The 22,475-nt window shown below is 41.9% G+C and overlaps 1 protein-coding gene across 8 annotated transcripts in view; it reads left to right on the top strand.

Annotated features, from left to right (window-relative positions):
* The window catches only part of ANKRD44 (ankyrin repeat domain 44), a 372,760-nt gene that overhangs the window by 78,762 nt on the left and 271,523 nt on the right, over positions 1-22,475 (top strand). For 6 of the 8 annotated variants that reach the window (XR_012678247.1, XM_075179968.1, XM_075179971.1 and 3 more), the window contains exon 2: positions 5,411-5,494. The exons of the other annotated variants lie outside the window; for them this stretch is intronic. Coding sequence is in view for 5 of the 6 variants with exons in the window: in XM_075179968.1 (XP_075036069.1) it covers positions 5,411-5,494 (84 nt within the window). In the remaining variant the exon portion in view is untranslated. The remainder of the gene's footprint in view (positions 1-5,410; positions 5,495-22,475) is intronic. 8 annotated transcript variants of the gene reach the window in all.

Genomic DNA, 22,475 nt, shown 5'->3' with positions numbered 1-22,475 from the left:
CGGAGGCAGCACATGGTCTGGCTCAGCTGGGTACAGAAGGTATGTGCAAGCTGGTAAGAGTATATTGGGGTGCACCAGACATTTCTTCTCAAGCTAGTAGGACGGCAACATCCTGTCTTGATTGAGAGAATGTCAGGAAGATGATACCAATAGAGCCATCCTATATCCCTCCTGCAGATGGGTTTTCCTCCAGGTAAAACAAATCCACGTCATCCAATTACCACCATGCAGGATCCTCAGGTATACACTAGTGTACCAAAGAAATATGTCTGGGTAAAGGTGTATAGAAATGTGTCTAATGTATGACTGTGTCATACTCAAAGCTTTTGTTATTCAATGTGATAGCCCTAGAGTTATAATAGGTGATAGGGGTATTCATGTTATTGATAATAAAGGTATAATGTATGAGTAGTGGTAACAAGTTACATACTTTCGATTAGCCACAGATCAGTGTGAACATAAAGTAACGGTACTAGGTAGAACGAATTGAATAGAATGAGAGTTGGAACTTGATTGAAGTGGTTGATAGCTTTGGCCACTAGTCCTTCCCAGCTACAAAAGATCACTCCTGGGCTGCCTCTTAATCTGTCAATTTTTAAGATGTTTTTGACCCCTCTTGAGATGAGATTGTAACTGAGAGGCTAGCTTAGACCTTGAGAGGGGAGGTAAATGGTGAGACAGCAACCGAGAACGTCCAAAACACTGTTTCCTGAAAAGTCACACTAACTGTCAGGATGTTGGATCGGGAGAGTAAGTTGTGGAACAGAAATTTCTTAGGCTCAGGTTATTTGACAGACAGGTACCAGGTGTAGGCTACCAGCATCATGACTTCAAGGGTAGCAGAGACACACTGGTGCCCTTTTCACCCACTGCAGAGGGGCCAACACTCAAAGAAGGGTCCAAGTGCACTCATGAATCTGTTCTGGGAGGCCTCGAATGCAGTTAGTAGCACCTGAGCCAGAGGCTAAGACATTTGTCCATCATGAAGTTGTAGTTTTCCTGTTCTGTGTTTTTTTCATCACGTTCTCTTTTCGGGACGGTCGATTCTTTTGATTGTTGACAGGTGACAGAGGCAGCTTCAGGTAATGATAGTGAGGTATTGGGGATGAAGGAGAAGTTAGTAGCATAATCGGTCCAGCCAATTACTCTATTCAATTCCGAGGTAAAGGAAAATTTGGAAACACTGGAGCTTGGAGAAAGTGCGGGGGGCTATTGTCTGAGTAGCATTACGTCCGTAAGTACGTTGACCCCATAGTTGAAGAGAAGTACACCCAGTGATGCCAGTCCAGTAATATTCGGACTTGAGCAGGCATCCTTGAGAATGATTTTCATTCTTGGGAGGGTAAGGTTTTAGACCAAACAAAGTGCTGGGCGTGCTCTCACGTGCCTCAGTGATTATATCAAGTAGGACTAGTTCTCTTTCCACTAAATATTCTTGAGGTACCCGAACTATGGGTGGGAGGCCACTAGGGGAAAAGTACGACACCTAGGTCCCTTAATCTGGAGTCTCCCAATGTTTGGCAAGCCAACCGCTATTTCACGCATAAAGAAACCTGAGTATTGGGAGACTGGGAAGAACGAACAGACAATAGCCCGCCCACAAGTGTTGATGAAAAGAACTGATGACATTATTAGAAGTGTGTACATTAACGCAAGCTGAAGGAGATTGTATATGGCATTATTGATAGACATAGAATGATGCTATTGATGAACATGAAGTGTTTAAATGTATTCTGAGCTATAATGTCAAAGGAAAAATGGGGAAAGGGGCAACGGAAAACGGCTCCGCACAAGATGGTACCCTACCTCACTGATAAATCAATAAGTGGGATTATATTAAGTGAGGGGGTGCTGAGGTCACATACGTGAACGTATAAATTGAAGAAGAGGGCAAGAAAATGACCTTAATTAGCACTCCAGGTACAATAATTGATACATTAATACATTAAATTTTATTAGTATGCATTAAAAATAATATGTATAGGTATACCACCAATTAAAAAGCGAAATATTAAAAAATAGATAGTGTTGAAGAATAGATATTAGAAATTAAAAATGTTTAGTTGACCCTGTGGTGGAACCGATCTAATTCTATATAGCCATCCTAAAAGGAGAGTATACTGATAGGAGAACACTTGTGGATATAAATACAGTAGAATCATAGTGCTATTATTGGTCCATATTCAGCAAATGGGATACTAGACAGTTACACAGTATCTCTATTGTGACAATGTATCACATTGCATAAAGCTAGGTAAATAAATAGCATTATGTGAACTACAGATGGCAGTAGTGCCTAATCTGTTCCTCCACAATATTAATCCACTGGAGTCTTCTTTATGGAGTATATCTTAATATGCAAGAAAGACAAGGCTATACCTGTTTATATTAAACCATTCCTGAGCCTATAGTCTTATATACTGTGTTCCCAAATTGCCAAGCATATAGTTGTGTTGTGCATATGTGCCTGCTTGCACTGGTAACTGATAGTTCTACTATACATATATAATGTTGAGTGTTAGATAACGCTGATCTATTCAGGCAGCGCCACTCATATATTATATTACCAGACTGCCAGGCATATAATTTAATCTAATTCACACATACATGTCCGCTAGCACTGACAGACTATAGCTCAAGGTGTTCTATCATAGTGCATCTATATACAAAAATCTACAGTTTATGCCACTAGGATTGTATTTCATTGATATTCATGTATATTGTTGAATTATTAGGCATTCATGATATTACATAGATTGCACGTGTGGTAATCGATCTTTTTAGATGGTATTAGTCTGTTTAGGTAGCGCTAAGCTACTTGGGACACACAGAATTTGCATATCTAGTGATGGATATCTTAAGATAACCCTGTTCTCTTAACATTTATACTGCTTAATCATGGAATTAAGCAGTATAGCGAAACGTACGTCGGGCCGACGTCACGCTGAGTGACGTCAGACCCGGAAGTGGGCGGTGCCGATCGCGGCGTTCTGCCGCTTGAGCAAATACAACTAACTGATAGAGAGACCTCTTTTGTTAAGTGCAAACTAGCGCTTCAAACATCTGACATCCCATTACAACATCCTATTAGCAGATGATATGGGTGCATACTTTAAGTGGTTTAGCGCTAACTAATGAGAACAGGGTTATCTTAAGATATCCATCACTAGATATGCAAATTCTGTGTGTCCCAAGTAGCTTAGCGCTACCTAAACAGACTAATACCATCTAAAAAGATTGATTACCACACGTGCAATCTATGTAATATCATGAATGCCTAGTAATTCAACAATATACATGAATATCAATGAAATACAATCCTAGTGGCATAAACTGTAGATACTTGTATATAGATGCACTATGATAGGACACCTTGAACTATAGTCTGTCAGTGCTAGCGGACATGTATGTGTGAATTAGATTAAATTATATGCTTGGCAGTCTGGTAATATAATATATGAGTGGCGCTGCCTGAATAGATCAGCGTTATCTAACACTCAACATTATATATGTATAGTAGAACTATCAGTTACCAGTGCAAGCAGGCACATATGCACAACACAACTATATGCTTGGCAATTTGGGAACACAGTATATAAAACTATAGGCTCAGGAATGGTTTAATATAAACAGGTATATGGGTGGTGTAGACCCTTTTGGGAGGGCTTACCTGGGACGTCTGCGCTTTGTTTTGTCGTTGTTGTTGTGAGGGTGGGTGCTGCCTTGACGGATGGTCCGGATGTTCCAGGAAATGTGTCATGTCTGATTTCATTCTAATCCCCTATTCATCAGCAGCTGTCCGGTTCCATCGCCAAAGAGATCGCATATTGCATACTCTAGTTATTGATGTTAGGGAATAAATAGTCAGATTGATATCAGACTGTAAAATGCTAATGAACTAGTTGTAACTGGTTTCTGGGTGGGAGAATCATCTGGAATGCTGACCTCAGCCTTTGAGGGGGTTGTTTGAACTAGCCTATGACCTGTTTACCCTGGACCCACCTGAAGTCTGGACATATAGCAGCAAGCCACGTCATTTGCATTGTTCTCTCTGTAACACTGAATGTATATATATCATAGCTGCTCTCCCACTAGCTTCAGTCTTCTCTGACCACAGTATTCAAGGGTGAACTACTGTCCATTGGTATCCGTGGAAGCACATGCAAGCGCAGCGGTATGTATGTATCTGTTGGTATTGGCTGTACTGTACTGTATTATACTATAATCATCTATTGAACTGTTAACTTTTTACATCTGCTAAAATAAATCACTTTGTGCATTGGAAACACAATACAATCGCTTGGGCAATGCTTATTTGAAACCGATAAAATTACTTTAATAATGTTTTTTGGAGTGTGGGAGGAAACTGGAGCACCCGGAGGAAACCCATGCAAACACGGGAAAACTAATAAACTCCACACAGATAAATCAATAATGGTTGTGAATTGAACACAGGACCCCAGCGTTGTAAGGCAGAAGTGCTAACCACTAAGCCACCGTGCTGCCCATCATATGCAAATATTAAAAAAATTGATAAAAAATATTCCAATGTCACCAGAAACATGTGAAAAAGTATGTAGAGATTAATACATCACTGTCTGGGCATCTATGGGACTTTTGCATGTATAGTTGTGACTGTTATCACTAGCTTTTCTTTTTACTAGGGTATTTGTATTTTGACTTTCTAATTTATATAGATTTTATCCTTAACACATTTTTACCTTTTCAGTGTACTGTTTAATTATAAATATTGTGCCAAGTAATCAAAGAAGGGAAGATAAGAATGCAAAAATGATCAATAATAAAAGGGCTCTTTGCTCCTTGCTTCTTTACAGTCCATAGACATTGACTGGGAGGAACATATCCAGGAACAAAATCTTTGAAACCAAATCTTAAAACTTTGAACCTTAAAATTATACAGTTGTTGCTGATTTCTGGTTGCACCTAGGTTGGTGTCAACATTTGTCTCTCCTTCTTGTCTCCAAGTAAGGATGTGATAAATGCATGGAATTTTAATTGGCTAATACATTTTTCTCATGAATTGACAGCATCGACCAGTAACTGGAAATTATCTTTAGACAATGTGCATTTTATTATTTTGTTCAGTAAAATTTACATAATAGAAAATAGTCCCATTTTTGTGGGGAGAATGGTCAGTTGGGGTAGGTTGTGTCCACATGAACTACAGTAGCAGTGTGGCAGATATATTCATTCATGGACTGTGCAGATCAGGGGATAGTACATATTTTCTCTTCATGTTTAATACATGATGGGAGGTAAGTTTTATTAAACCTTATTTTTATTTTGTGACAATGCTTTGTGGTAAGTGAATTGTATTTAGAAGCAATGTATCTGTTTGTTGAAGTGTAATGGTCACCATATTAACTGTTTTTGTTTTATTTTCATCCAGCCTCCCCTAATCCAAGCAATTTTCAGTGGAGACCCTGATGAGATACGTATGTTGATCTATAAAACAGAGGATGTGAATGCTTTGGTAAGAGCCTTGTTGAGCCTTAGTTTTTCCTTATGTGAGTTCCAGCACCATGCCCATTATAATATCTTAATCGTGTCTAAAATATGATCCAACTGTTTTTGAAACAAATTAAATGACATTAGATTTTTGTTTATTCAACTCTTTATAAATCAATTTAAATAAATACAGTGTAGGTCATTTATAAAGTACACCAAAGTTACATGACAAAACACTTTGGTTTTGTACTATTGAACCCCTATAGTCCATACAGCATACTTTAAGACACATGCATATTCGGGAGCAGCCTCTGTAAACTTACATTGTGTTTCAGTGTGCAGGTAATAGCAGACATTTGCACCTACTTTTCCAGAGCAGTACAAAAATGGGATTTTATTTTGTGGACATAAAGGGGTGGAGAGGGTGCCTTTCTAGTTGTTTTCCTTGCTAAGCAGAGAGGTGCATGGGAAGTTGTATTCCACAAAAAGACTTGCATTTTACATCAGCCTGGGGGTGGCAGTCTTCCTGTCCTATACTTTTAATGCGGCACATTTTGCCAATTCATGTTACACTTTGGAGAAAAAGTACCTGTGACAGGATGGACCGCCTATGCCACCCTGTCTGTTGTTGCTGGGAACCGGCTGGGCTTACTTTGCAACCATTCCCTTTCTTTATCCCAAAAGCTCCCTCTTGCCGCAGTAGGAGGGGATTATAATGCTGCCACCAGTGGACTCCTATACTGGCATCCAGATCTGGGTTTCTTCTGGGTCACTGACGCTGCTAGCGTGTCTCGTTGCTGGTGTACCTGGGCTGGTTACTCCATACCTCTTACTATGGATCCAGGTTGCTGTGAATGGATCCCCCTGGCCTATCACATAGACCAGGGCTGCTGGGTAGCAGGCAGAGCGGTGGTACTGGAAACACTTGGGTCCAAACCACAGACACAGCCGGAGAACGGATTCGATTTGGGTCTAATTTGTAGAACACAGGAATACAGCGATATTGAAGATGCTTCCAATCAGGTCTTTGAAGCAAGATGTTTATTTTCTCTTACCCTAGTTGAAGGTACCAGGGTGGTCAGGTCAGAGGAATTCAGAAGAATGATACATTATATGCACACACAGCTCATCTTTTATACAGTTCTGACATAGGCTATTTTTAGAATCAGGATGTAACCCCGTTTACCAAAACATTGATTTACATACATTGCAAAGCCACTAATATTTATACTTAGCTATGAAATTCTTAAAAACCTTGCTGTGAATTTCCTGGATCTTATTTGAGAGACAGGAGACTCACTAGCAAGTCAAAAGGTCTGACTGGCATGAATACTTCAGACAGTCTCCGAATACACATTTCTACAGAACAACAAAAGGACACACAACAAGCCACTTCCCCAAACCACAATACACCAAAGGATTGGTAAACACAGGCTCATTGTATCAGATATATACATCAGAAATAGGCATATCCTATAGCAAGGTTAGACAAGAGACAAATTTCTTCCCCTGGTCTCAGAAATAACGATTTCCTATTTTACAATATACACAATATCAAAAAATATGTGCAAATGCAATTACATAAATAAGTGCCCTGCGCTATTTGCTTTAAATAAATTTTTACCAAAAGTTATTTAATAGTGATCCACTCACAGCACCTTTCTAGGCACATTCCAAGCAATTTAGTAAAAGGCTTCACCCGTACAAAAGCGATGGGTAACAAAAATGATCTTGATGTCTTCTCGCGCTCATGTTTAATTTATTATTATTATTATTATTATTATTATTGTTGTTGATTTGTTGCTGCGGACAGTGAGGTGTAACAATCCTGACCAGGTTTTGTTACTTTCCATGTCTGCTCTGTTCTCCTGTGGATCACATGACTCACCCTCAGGGCGTGGTCACTTTACCTGCTCTATTTAAACTCAGCATTGACATCTGCTCACTGTCAGTGCAACTTGTTGCTAGCCTGATTCCTTGGACTCCTGTGTATCCTGTGTCTTCCTGTGTATGAGTTTCAGTTCTCTACCTAGTGCTGGAGCACTTCTACTGGGATTTCCCTGCTGCAATATCATCTTGTGCATATTACCAAGACTTTGTTTTCTCTCTATTGTGCCTCTACTGATTCACAGCCTGCTGCAAGTCTGTTCATGTGCATATAACAAGACTGTTATTGTGTTTATCCTTGTCACGCTCCGCCGTGGCTATTGGACACCTGCATATTATCATCTGTGCTGTGAATAGACTGCTATTCTGGTTATCACCTTGTCACGCTCCGCCGTGGCTATTGGACACCTGCATATTATCATCTGTGCTGTGAATAGACTGCTATTGTGTTTACCACCTTGTCACGCTCTGCCGTGGCTAATTGACATCTGCATATTTATATATATATATATATGTATATATATATATATATATATATGTATATATATATATATGTATATATATGTTTTTCATTGAAGAATTGAAGAACTACATCGTGTCTTGCCTCCTTATTCTGAACCTAGTAGACTCAGCATCTGGTCGTGTACAGGCCTGCTCTGACTATCAGACCTGTAACTACCAGCACCGTAACAGTTTGCACTGACCCAAAAAAGGAAATGAACACCATTGACGATCCCTCTACCAAGGACCTATTTCAACACCTAATAGGGAGAGTGGAAAAACAAGAGACCAATCAAGATCGTCTCATGCAGTTCTTACAGGATGTATCCTCTCGTCTGGATTCTTTTCAGGACACTCTGGCATCCTCACATAAATCTAAGACATCTGCTGAGTCTTCTGCTAACACAACTACCATGTACCCACAAATTCCTAATCCTCCTATGTACGATGGGAACCCCAAGTCATGTAGAGGATTCACTTTGATTTATTGCCCAGAAACTTTCCTACGGATAGGGCAAAAATTGCCTACATTTTGTCCCTTCTTTCTGGTCAAGCCCTGGCCTGGGCCTCACCCCTATGGGAGAAGAATGACCCCTTGCTGCAAAATTATACAGAATTTTGGACAATCTTCAAAAACATTTTTGATGAACCTGGTCGGCTTTCCAGTGCAGCTACAGGAATTCTTTGTTTACGAGAAGGCTCTCATTCTGTGGGACAATATGCTATCTTATTTAGGACAATGGCCTCTGAGCTGCGCTGGAATGATGAAGCGCTGGTGGCCACGTTCTGGCAAGGCCTATCTGATCAAATAAAAGACGTGTTGGCTTCCCGTGACCTCCCAGCTTCCTTGGATAATCTGATCTCATTGTGTGTCAAAATAGATCTTCGATTCAAGGAGAGGGTTCAAGAAAAAGAACATATTCGGTGTCCTAATCATCGCCCTGTTTTCCATAACTTAGGGGCCGCTAAGCCCCCAAAAGAACCCATGCAAGTGGGTAGGTCCCGCCTCTCTCCAAGTGAGAGAGAGAGAAGATTTAAAAATAATCTGTGCCTCTATTGTGGAGGGAAGTCCCATCGCATCAGTAGTTGTCCTACGCGTCCAGGAAAACGCTCAGACCAAACAGAGCAAGTGGGAACCCCGTTAGGTCTGTTTGATTTTTCCCTCAACAGTTCTCATCACAAAGAGAACCTCTTGTTGTCTGTTTTTCTGTTTTTGGGGAATCTCTCTATTCCGCTGGATGCCTTTCTGGATTCTGGTGCAGCCGGTAATTTTATTGCCGCCACTGTGGTTGAGAAATATCATATTCTTACTACACCACTAGAACGTCCTGTACGCCTCACAGCCATCAATGGCAGTAATATTCCAGGAGGCTTCATTCAGTTCCGGACGGTTCCCCTCACCCTTCAAATTGGAATCCTGCACCAGGAAAAAATATCCTTCCTAGTTCTTCCAAAGACCATCAATTCCCTTGTGTTAGGTCTGCCATGGTTACGTCTCCACTCCCCAGCTCTGGACTGGCATACTGCTCAAATTTTGTCCTGGGGATCACGGTGTCAGTCTCACTGTCTGAAGAAAGTAGTACCTCTTCATCTACCCACTGCATTGTCATTACCATCTTTACCTCATTAATACCAACAGTATGCAGACGTCTTCTGTGAAAAGGAGGCAACCAAGCTTCCCCCTCATCGCATTTGGGATTGTGAAATCGAGCTTCTTCCTGACAAACCTATTCCTCGTGGTCGTGTTTATCCCCTTTCTCTTCCTGAGACCCAGGCAATGTCTACATATATTCAAGAAAACCTGCAAAAAGGTTTTAACTGGAAGTCCACCTCTCCAGCTGGCGCTGGATTCTTTTTCGTTAAAAAGAAGGATGGCGGCCTCCGGCCATGCATTGACTTTCGAGGACTTAATGCTATTACCGTTAAGAATAGGTATCCGTTACCCCTCATCTCCGAGCTGTTCAACCACATTAAAGGCGCTACTGTGTTCACCAAATTAGATTTACGAAGGGCCTACAATCTCGTTCGTATTAAAGCAGGTGACGAATGGAAAACAGCATTTAACACACATGATGGGCACTTTGAATATCTTGTAATGCCCTTTAGGCTTTGTAATGCTCCCGCTGTATTCCAAACCCTCATGAATGATATTTTTCAAGACCTTCTCTATCAATTCGTCATCATCTACCTGGACGATATTCTGATATTTTCTCGAGACCTCACTTCACATAGGGAGCATGTAGGTCAAGTCCTGACTCGTCTGAGAGAACACAACCTCTTCTGTAAACTTGAAAAGTGCCTTTTCGAGCAACCTCAGATTCCTTTCTTACATCCACGGGCTCTAAAAACCCACCTTTTTCTTAAAGCCTTTTAGTCTCCCACTTAATTTCCTACCTTTTCTTCTACCTCTTCCCCTTCATTCCCCTTCCCTTATCCTTATCTCTCCCTCTCTCCCCTGTGTCTCTCTGTCTGTCTACCCCACCCTTTAGATTGTACGCTCCTCTGAGCAGGGTCATCTCTCCTCCTGTCCTCACCACTCTTAACTCGGCTCTCCAGCTACCTAGCCCTCCTCCTCGAGGACCCTCTTCTCCCCTCTCGCTCCTTCCTCTCCCCTCTGGGGGTTTCCCTGTCATCCGGGCCCTCCCTCTTGGGCTCAGCCGTATGCAGGACCTTCCACTCTCCCCTCCCCCGCCCCTCTAGCTGTGCTTCAAGCTCACCGAGTTACTGTGCTTATTGTTTACTGTACTGTGCTGTCTCACCTTGTATTGTAACTTTGTCTGTCCCTGTACGGCGCTACGGACACCTAGTGGCGCCTTATAAATAAAAAATTAATAGTAATAATAATCCTCTCGTGCACAGCCCGTCAAATGGACCCAGCTAAACTAAGAGCAATTGTGGATTGGCCCTTGCCCACCGGGTTGAAAGCTATCCAATGCTTCCTTGGCTTCGCCAATTATTACAGACAATTCACCAAGGGGTATTGTACCATCATTGCCCCCATTACTGCTCTTACCAAGAAATCAGCCAATCCCAAGCTTTGGTCCCCCGAGGCCATCTCTGCCTCTGAGCATCTAAAGTCAGCCTTCTCTTCGGCTCCTATTCTTCAGCAACCTGATTGCCAACGTCCCTTCTTCTTGAAGGTAGATGCATCTTCTGTGGGCACTGGTGCAGTTTTGTCTCAACGTGACGCTTCTAGGAAACTACATCCATGTGGGTTCTTCTCTCGCAAATTCCTCCCAGCAGAAAATAATTATGGTATAGGAGATCAAGAATTATTGGCTATTAAATTAGCCCTGTCTGAATGGCGACATCTGTTGGAAGGGGCCTTGTTTCCTATTACAATATATACAGACCATAAGAACCTAATTTATCTCCGTTCGGCTCGATGTCTGAATCCGCGTCAAGCCAGGTGGTCCTTGTTCTTTTCAAGATTTGATATTAGACTTACCTTCCGTCCGGGATCAAAAAATAAAAAAGCAGACACACTTTCTAGGTCCTTTCATTCCGAAGACCAGGATTCTCCTGAGGACATTCATCCCATCTTTGACCCTAGTTGTGTCTTGGCTTTTACTCCTGTGAATAAATCTACTTGCCCTCCAGGCCGGACCTTCATATTACCACATCTACGTCTCAAGTTGTTACGCTGGGCCCATTTATCTCGCTTCTCAGGTCATGCTTGAGCCAAGAAGACTGGAGAACTCCTGACCCGGTACTATTGGTGGCCATCCCTTCTGAAAGATGTAAAATCATTTGTTTCTGCCTGCTCTAAATGTGCACAACATAAGATTCCTCAGCATAGACCCTTCGGTCCTCTTATTCCTCTACCTGTTCCTGAAGTACCCTGGTCTCAAGTATCTATGGACTTTATTACTGATCTACCTCCTTCCAAAGCTCATACAGTTATCTGGGTGGTGACAGACCGTTTTTCGAGAGCAGCTCATTTCATTCATCTCAAAGGACTCCCTTCTTCCGCATTGTTGGCAGAACTTTTCATCAAAGAAATATTTCGCCTCCACGGCTGTCCACTCCATATCGTGTCAGACCGTGGTTCACAGTTTGTTTCAAGGTTCTGGAGATCCTTTTGTTCACAGTTAGGCATTAAATTGGACTTTTCATCGGCATACCATCCTCAGTCTAATGGCCTGACCGAACGGACTAACCAAGAGCTCGAAAAATTCCTACGAATGTATGTGTCTGCTCACCAAGCGGATTGACTGGAACTCCTCCCATGGGCTGAATTCGCCCATAACAATCATTTCCATGAAGCTATTGGTAATTCACCCTTTTTTGTCATGTATGGATGTAATCCCAGACCACATACCTTTTCTCAAACTCCTATGTCCTCAGTTCAGGAGTAGAGCTGGAAGCAGTTTGGAAACTGCACACACCTATAGAAGTTCACTGGGAGTGAGACTTCAAGATCAGGCAACTACCTAAGGCTGCAGGTGCCTTAAGTAGGGAGGGGTGATTGATCCATCAATCACATTAGTGGTCAGGTGTAGTTGTTAAAGGGACCTGCGCATGCGCAGTGCGACAGGATGGCAGACGGCCGCGGTTCCACACAGGTGTGAGCGGGAAAGATGGAGAACCACGTACCAGAGTGGAGGCACTCACACTCCAGTGAGTGACACTCTTATTCCACTACCTGTTCCTGAAGTACCCTGGTCTCAAGTATCTATGGACTTTCTTACCAATCTGCCTACCTCCAAAGCTCATACGGTTATCTGGGTGGTGACAGACCGTTTTTCGAGAGCAGCTCATTTAATTCCCCTCAAAGGACTCCCTTCTTCCGCATTGTTGGCAGAACTAATCCATATGGCTGTGGCTGTCTACTCCATATCGTGTCAGACCGTGGTTCACAGTTTGTTTCAAGGTTCTGGAGATCCTTTTGTTCACAGTTAGGCATTAAATTGGACTTTTCATCGGCATACCATCCTCAGTCTAATGGCCTGACCGAACGGACTAACCAAGAGCTCGAAAAAGTCCTACGAATGTATGTGTCTGCTCACCAAGCGGATTGACTGGAACTCCTCCCATGGGCTAAATTCGCCCATAACAATCATTTTCATGAAGCTGTTGGTAATTCACCCTTTTTTGTCATGTATGGATGTAATCCCAGACCACATACCTTTTCTCAAACTCCTATGTCCTCAGTTCCTGCAGTAAATTCCCTGCTACGCAAGTTTTCTCTCATTTGGACTCAAACCAAAAGTAATCTGGAGAATTCTGCTGCACGGGCCAAAAATTTTTTCGATATGAAAAGGTGTCCTGCACCTCCGCTTCTTCCAGGGGATAAGGTCTGGTTATCCACAAAAAAATATCCGTTTAAAAGTTCCTAGTATTAAACTAGCACCCAAGTTTATCGGTCCCTACCGAATCTCCGAGATAATTAATCCAGCAGCTTTCAGATTGGAACTTCCATCCTCACTACGGATTCCCAATGTGTTTCATGTCTCTCTGTTAAAACCGGTGGTACAAAATCAATTTTCAAGAGTCACAGCTTCTCCGCCTTTGGCTACTTCTCAAGATCAAACTGAATATGAGATTAAACAACTTTTGGACTCTCGTAGATCCAGAGGATCACTGCAATTCCTGGTCGATTGGAAAGGCTATGGGCCTGAGGAACGTTCTTGGGTTAAAGCTTTAGACATTCATGCTCCTCGTTTACTCAAACAGTTTCGGAAATTATTCCCTAAAAAAATATCGTAGGTGTCTGGAGTCCACCCCTAGGGAGGGGGGTACTGTAACAATCCTGACCAGGTTTTGTTACTTTCCCTGTCTGCTCTGTTCTCCTGTGGATCACATGACTCACCCTCAGGGCGTGGTCACTTTACCTGCTCTATTTAAACTCAGCACTGACATCTGCTCACTGTCAGTGCAACTTGTTGCTAGCCTGATTCCTTGGACTCCTGTGTAACCTGTGTCTTCCTGTGTATGAGTTTCAGTTCTCTACCTAGTGCTGGAGCACTTCTGCTGGGATTTCCCTGCTGTAAGTATCATCTTGTGCATATTACCAAGACTTTGTTTTCTCTCTATTGTGCCTCTACTGATTCACAGCCTGCTGCAAGTCTGTTCATGTGCATATAACAAGACTGTTATTGTGTTTATCCTTGTCACGCTCTGCCGTGGCAATTGGACACCTGCATATTATCATCTGTGCTGTGAATAGACTGATATTGTGTTTACCACCTTGTCACGCTCCGCCGTGGCTAATTGACATCTGCATATTTATATATATATATATATATATATATGTGTGTGTTTTTCATTGAAGTATTGAAGAACTACATTGTGTCTTGCCTCCTTATTCTGAACATAGGGGACTCAGCATCTGGTCGTGTACAGGCCTGCTCTGACTATCAGACCTGTAACTACCAGCACCGTAACATGAGGAAAATAGGACAGACTTAAAGCAGGAACATATAAATATGATAAAAAAATAAATGCATACCTGCAAACAAATTGTAGTAGTGTCTTGCTCATGAGAGAGCTTTCAATCTATTTGGAAGAGGGTACAGCTGAAACAAGAGTAGCGAGTGTGGTTCAGAGTGGAGATTGGGATAGTTGTGAGCTTACACGAGTGTGGGTAGAATAGGTGGGAGTAGAGTTAGTTTTAATAAAGATATGGTATTCCAGAGAGTTTATAAAGACTTAAAGGCTGTGAAACAGTCTAATGGGGTGTAGTAGGGAATTCAATAAGTGGGTAGCAGCATGGGAGAAGTAAGTTGGAGTGAAAGAGAAGGCGAGGAGCAGGTTGGAGGTAGATCAAGGGGTGAGATAAGATTTAAAATGTATAAAGGGGTGTTGTTTTTAAGGGCTTTGTAGGAGAATGTATAGTTATTTCTAGGGATGTGCACCGGCGACTTTTGAGGTCTCGTGTTTTGTGTTTTGGATCAGGATTTTCGTTATTTTTGGGGTTCGGATTTGTCTCGCAAAACACTTGACGAAAGGTCTCGGTTCGGATTTAAGGTTTTGGATTCGGATTTTTTTTGAAAAAAACATAAAAAGTTTAAAAATCAAGTTTTTGGGCTTATTTTCACTCCTAGGCTATTATTAACCTCAATAACATTCAATAACAAGCATTTCCACTAATTTACAGTGTATTCTGAACACCTCACAATATAGTTATTAGTCCAAAACGTTGCAACAAGGTATCTTTCTGGACTGCGTAGAGGAGTGGGTCACCACAATATATATTAAAAACCCTGAACTTTTATGATTCGCACCAATAAATGTACCTGGACTGCGTAGAGGAGTGGGTCACCACAATATATATTAAAAACCCTGAACTTTTATGAATCGCACTAATAAATGTACCTGGACTGCGTAGAGGAGTGGGTCACCACAATATATTAAAAACCCTGAACTTTTATGAATCGCACCAATAAATGTACCTGGACTGCGTAGAGGAGTGGGTCACCACAATATATATAATAAGAAAACCATCAACTTGTTTGATTCGCACCAATAAATGTACCTGGACTGCGTAGAGGAGTGGGTCACCACAATATATATTAAAAACCCTGAACTTGTATGATTCGCACCAATAAATGTACCTGGACTGCGTAGAGGAGTGGGTCACCACAATATATATTAAAAACCCTGAACTTGTATGATTCACACCAATAAATGTACCTGGACTGCGTAGAGGAGTGGGTCACCACAATATATATTAAAAACCCTGAACTTTTATGATTCGCACCAATAAATGTATCTGGACTGCGTAGAGGAGTGGGTCACCACAATATATATAATAACAAAACCATCAACTAGTATGATTCGCACCAATAAATGTACCTGGACTGCGTAGAGGAGTGGGTCACCACAATATATATTAAAAACCCTGAACTTGTATGATTCGCACCAATAAATGTACCTGGACTGTGTAGAGGAGTGGGTCACCACAATATATATTAAAAACCCTGAACTTGTATGATTCGCACCAATAAATGTACCTGGACTGCGTAGAGGAGTGGGTCACCACAATATATATTAAAAACCCTGAACTTTTATGAATCGCACCAATAAATGTACCTGGACTGCGTAGAGGAGTGGGTCACCACAATATATTAAAAACCCTGAACTTTTATGAATCGCACCAATAAATGTACCTGGACTGCGTAGAGGAGTGGGTCACCACAATATATATAATAAGAAAACCATCAACTTGTTTGATTCGCACCAATAAATGTACCTGGACTGCGTAGAGGAGTGGGTCACCACAATATATATTAAAAACCCTGAACTTGTATGATTCGCACCAATAAATGTACCTGGACTGCGTAGAGGAGTGGGTCACCACAATATATATTAAAAACCCTGAACTTGTATGATTCACACCAATAAATGTACCTGGACTGCGTAGAGGAGTGGGTCACCACAATATATATTAAAAACCCTGAACTTTTATGATTCGCACCAATAAATGTATCTGGACTGCGTAGAGGAGTGGGTCACCACAATATATATAATAACAAAACCATCAACTAGTATGATTCGCACCAATAAATGTACCTGGACTGCGTAAAGGAGTGGGTCACCACAATATATATTAAAAACCCTGAACTTGTATGATTCGCACCAATAAATGTACCTGGACTGTGTAGAGGAGTGGGTCACCACAATATATATTAAAAACCCTGAACTTGTATGATTCGCACCAATAAATGTACCTGGACTGCGTAGAGGAGTGGGTCACCACAATATATATTAAAAACCCTGAACTTGTATGATTCGCACCAATAAATGTATCTGGACTGCGTAGAGGAGTGGGTCACCACAATATATTAAAAACCCTGAACTTTTATGAATCGCACCAATAAATGTACCTGGACTGCGTAGAGGAGTGGGTCACCACAATATATATAATAAGAAAACCATCAACTTGTTTGATTCACACCAATAAATGTACCTGGACTGCGTAGAGGAGTGGGTCACCACAATATATTAAAAACCCTGAACTTTTATGAATCGCACCAATAAATGTACCTGGACTGCGTAGAGGAGTGGGTCACCACAATATATATTAAAAACCCTGAACTTTTATGAATCGCACCAATAAATGTACCTGGACTGCGTAGAGGAGTGGGTCACCACAATATATATTAAAAACCCTGAACTTTTATGAATCGCACCAATAAATGTACCTGGACTGCGTAGAGGAGTGGGTCACCACAATATATATTAAATACCCTGAACTTTTATGAATCGCACCAATAAATGTACCTGGACTGCGTAGAGGAGTGGGTCACCACAATATATTAAAAACCCTGAACTTTTATGAATCAAATGTACCTGGACTGCGTAGAGGAGTGGGTCACCACAATATATATAATAAGAAAACCATCAACTTGTTTGATTCGCACCAATAAATGTACCTGGACTGCGTAGAGGAGTGGGTCACCACAATATATTAAAAACCCTGAACTTTTATGAATCGCACCAATAAATGTACCTGGACTGCGTAGAGGAGTGGGTCACCACAATATATATAATAAGAAAACCATCAACTTGTTTGATTCGCACCAATAAATGTACCTGGACTGCGTAGAGGAGTGGGTCACCACAATATATATTAAAAACCCTGAACTTTTATGAATCGCACCAATAAATGTACCTGGACTGCGTAGAGGAGTGGGTCACCACAATATATATTAAAAACCCTGAACTTTTATGAATCGCACCAATAAATGTACCTGGACTGCGTAGAGGAATGGGTCACCACAATATATATTAAAAACCCTGAACTTTTATGAATCGCACCAATAAATGTACCTGGACTGCGTAGAGGAGTGGGTCACCCCAATATATATTAAAAACCCTGAACTTTTATGAATCGCACCAATAAATGTACCTGGACTGCGTAGAGGAGTGGGTCACCACAATATATATTAAAAAACCTGAACTTTTATGAATCGCACCAATAAATGTACCTGGACTGCCTAGAGGAGTGGGCACTGGTCACCACAATAAAATATATAAAAAACCTTCAACAGGTCTGCATTACACTACACATACGGCTGCTCCTCCATCCTCTCCATCATATACATGTTGGAGTTTTAGCGTGTGACAACCTCTTGTTTTTGATAATGTCAGTGCATTTTGAATATTTTTCAATTTGCCCCACACCACTGAATGTACTTTATCTATGATACGCATCTATCTATCTTGACTGCGTAGTGTGGTGGCCCCGGTACACAATTTGGTACCGAGGCCACAATATAATTAAAAAACCCTCCACGTGTCAGAATTCCACCAAACAAGTATCTGGACTGCGTAGTGGGGTGGCCCCGGTACCCAATTTGATACTGGGGCCACAATAAAATAAATACACCCTCCATGTGTCAGAATTCCACCAAACAAGTATCTGGACTGCGTAGTGGGGTGGCCCCGGTACCCAATTTGATACCGGGGCCACAATACCTCCTCCAAACATGGTACAGACAATTCGTCATTGAGATCCCATCAAGTATGTTAAAAACAGACAGGGTCCAAGTGTTATTGGTTGACTTTGTAAACCAAAAAACTGTCCCTGTTGCACATAGTCGTGCAATGAAGACTGACTTTTTCATTTAAAGGCACCATCTTTCAAGTGTAGTGTTTGTAAGTCTAAGTCATATTATACTTTTGGTAAAATTGGTTTATTTTGTTCCTCTTTATGGTAACTACTAATAGAATTAAAGTATTAAATAGAAGCGGCAGTTCCTCTTTATGGTAATTAGTAATAGAATTAAAGTATGAAATAGAATTAAAGTATTAAATAGAATTAAAGTATGAAATAGAATTAAAGTATTAAATAGAATTAAAGTATGAAATAGAGTGGTATAGAGTTGTAGTGTGGTATAGATAGAGTGGTCCCCACAATATAATAATAAAACCCTCAACTGGTCTGAATTCCACCAAACAAGTATCTGGACTGCGTAGTGTGGTGGCCCCGGTACACAATTTGGTACCGAGGCCACAATATAATTAAAAAATTGGGCATCAACTGTCACCGTTGTTTAATATCTGATACACCTAAATATGGACTGCACAGTGGAGTGGCCCCGGTAGTAAATTTGGTGCCGGGGCCACAATACCTCCTCCAACTTCCAAGTGTAGTGTTTATAAAGACAGACAGCGTCGAAGTGTTATTAGTTGGCTTTCTTAACCCTAAAATTGTCCCTGTTGCAAATATTCGTGCAATGGACAGTTACTTTTTTATTGAAAGACTCAAGCTTTCAAGTGTAGTGTTTATAAAATATAAACAACAATACAGTAGTTTTAGAGCACGTCAATACCTCTTATTTTAAATTATGACACGGCATTTTACTTTTGGTTTAATTTCTTGAATTTTTTAAAATTTGGTTTTACTTTTTGAACATGGCAAACGACTGTTGATTGGTCATATAATGCCAAAAAAAAAGTTCCAAGATGGAATTGTCCTTGGGCCCTCACACCCACCCTTATGTTGTTGAAATAGGACATGCACACTTTAACAAACCAATCATTTCAGCGACAGGGCCTACCAAACAACTTTGGCTGAAATGATTGGTTTGTTTGGGCCCCCACACCAAAAAAGCTATTCATCTCTCCCTGTACAGACTAAACAGGCTCTACTGAGGCAAGATGTCGTCCTCATCCTCAACCTCTGATTCCTCTCCCCCTACAGTGTGTACTTCCTCCTCATCACACATTATCAATTTGTCCCCGCTGGACTCCACAACCACAGGTCCCTCTGTAGTATCTGGAGGGCAGTGCTGTACTTCATTGAGGAATTGATTATTCATTTTTATAAACATCATTTTTTCAACGTTGTGAGGAAGCAACCTCCTTCGCCGCTCACTGACCAGGTTCCCCGCTGCACTAAAAACTCTTTCCGAGTACACACTGGAGGGGGGACAACTCAGGTAAAATAGAGCCAGTTTGTACAGGGGCTTCCAAACTGCCTTTTTTTCCTGCCAGTAACAATATGGACTGTCTGACATGTCTACTTGGATGGTGTCAGCAAAGTAATCATCCACAATTTTTTCTATTGTGACAGCATCCAATGCAGCGAGAGTAGACATGTCTGCAATGGTTGGCAGGTCCTTCAGTCCGGACCAGATGTTATCAGCATCCCCGCCAGTGCCTCTTTTGGGAAAACTGAGCTTTTTCCTCGCAGCCATAGATGTGGAAGAAAATGAGGGTGGAGCTGTTGGCATGTCACGGTCCTCTTCAGAGGACAATCTCCTGACCAGCAGGTCTTTGCACCGCTGTAGACTTGTGTCCGCCGGAAACAGAGACACAACATACGCTTTAAACCGAGGATCGAGCACGGTGGCCAGAATGTATTCCTCTGACTTTAAAAGAGTGACCACCCTCGGATCCTGGCAAAGCGTACGAAGGGCTACATCCACAAGAGCTACATGCTTGGTGTAATCGCAATGGCTTACCAGCTCCTCCCTCACTTTCTCCAGCTGCTTCTGCAACAGCCTGATCAGGGGAATGACCTGACTCAAGCTGGCAGTGTCGGAACTGACTTCTCGTGTGGCAAGTTCAAATAGCTGCAGAACCTTGCACAACACGGAAATCAGTCTCCACTGCGCTTGACTGAGGCGCATCCCCACTCCTTTGCCTATGTCGTAGGTGGCTGTGTAGGCCTGAATGGCCTTTTGCTGCTCCTCCATCCTCTGCAGCATATAGAGGGTGGAGTTCCAGCGCGTCACAACCTCTTGTTTGAGGTGATGGCAGGGCAGGTTCATGCTTTTTTGATGTGCCTCTAGTCTGCGGTAGGCACTGGCTGAATGCCGAAAGTGTCCAGCAATTTTGCGCGCCACCGCAAGCATCTCCTGCACACCCCTGTCACTCTTGAGGTAATGCTGCATCACCAAATTAATGGTGTGGGCAAAACATGGGACGTGCTGGAAATTGCCCATATTTAATGCCCGCACAATGTTACTGGCATTGTCTGACACCACAAATCCCCATGAGAGTCTAAGTGGGGTAAGCCACTGGGAGATAATTTCCCTCATTTTCTCTAATATGTTGTCAGCGTTGTGCCTCTTATTAAAGCCTGTAATACACAATGTTGCCTGCCTTTGCATGAGCAGCCATTTTGTAGATGCTGCTACTGATGCAGCTGTTGCTGTTGCTGCGGAAGGGGATGCATCTACCCAGTGGGCTGTCACAGTCATATAGTCCTTCGTTTGCCCAGAACCACTTGTCCACATGTCCGTGGTTAAGTGGACAGTGGGTACAACCGCATTTTTAAGAGCACTGAGGACACTTGATCGTACTTCTCTGTACATTTTTGGTATCGCCTGCCTAGTGAAGTGGAATCTCGAGGGGATTTGGTACCGGGGACACAATACCTCCATAAATAAACATCACTCTGCTTCAAGACCCTGCTTGACAACTTCCTTATTATTGCTGTATTCCTGTGACCTACAGATTAGACCCTAAATCTAATCCGTCCTCCATCTGTTCTGAAGTTTGGAACCAGCTCCTAGTACCACCGCTCTGCCCGCTACCCAGCACAGCTCTGGCCAGTGTGATAGGCCAGAGGGATCCATCCACAGCATCCTGATCCATAGAAAGCGGTCAGGGGCACCAGGTGTAGCAGCGTGAGTACAATAGTAGCGACAGTTACCCAGAAGGAACGTGGTTCTGGGTGCCATAAAGGAGTCCAGTGGTGGCAGCAGGCTCCTCCTACTGCGACAGGAGGGGCATATTCAAATAACGAAAGGGGACAGTGGAAAAGTAAGCCCAGCCGATTCCCAGCAACAACAGACAGGGTTGCATAGGCGGTCCATCCTGTCACATCCTCTATTCCCAGTGATGGCAGCTGTTTTTCTCCTTTTCTCTTATTTTAAATTGAATATTTATTGATAGCAGCGCCGATAGGGGTGTTTTCTGAGTTGCTAGTGTGTCATTTGGTCAGCTCTGCTTTCCACTTTTCACACTGGCACCTTTGAGTACAATGTATCTCACAAACTCCAGCTATCTCACAAACTACATTGTTTAAACTACAGTTCTCATTCTGAACATCACTGTCATTGTCTCACATAATCTAAAACCCACATGCATATTAGCCATAGTGTATTTTATCTTTGTATACCCCAGTATCAGGTAGGCCTCATAGTGGCCATGCTAAGTGGAGGGGGAGGATGTATCTCAGTATTTATCAAAGTCAACCTTTTGTCTGCTAACCATGTGCTTATAACTCCTGCAAATATACAACTTTACAGACAATACAGCACATTAATAACAGCATTAACTATAACTCACTATTCCCAGCATTATCAGCTCCGATTCCACATACAATCATGAAGACAAATCTTTGTAACTTCATTCATATCATATACAATCAAAAGCTATACATATTCCATTCAACGCATTACTTCAGTCATTATAACCAACACAAACTGCCTTCCATTCAATCCTTTCAAAATACCATAGAAACTCCATGAAATCCAGTTTCACATTCTAGCTCATCCTGCAAACTCTGTAATCTCAACTATGTACAAACACAAACTCTGAAATGCTTTTATGCTTCATACTCCCTTACAAAATCCATTAATACGTGCATGTCTTTGGCCCTTCATGTGGCTGAAAAGAGTAAGAGAGAGATTTCAGCCTTGTGTCATGAAATATAAAAC

Source organism: Mixophyes fleayi, chromosome 7, assembly GCF_038048845.1.
Source record: "Mixophyes fleayi isolate aMixFle1 chromosome 7, aMixFle1.hap1, whole genome shotgun sequence".
Lineage (NCBI taxonomy): Eukaryota > Metazoa > Chordata > Amphibia > Anura > Limnodynastidae > Mixophyes > Mixophyes fleayi.
The sequence above is the reverse complement of the archived record's forward strand: the minus strand, read 5'-3'. Positions and strand labels throughout refer to the sequence as shown.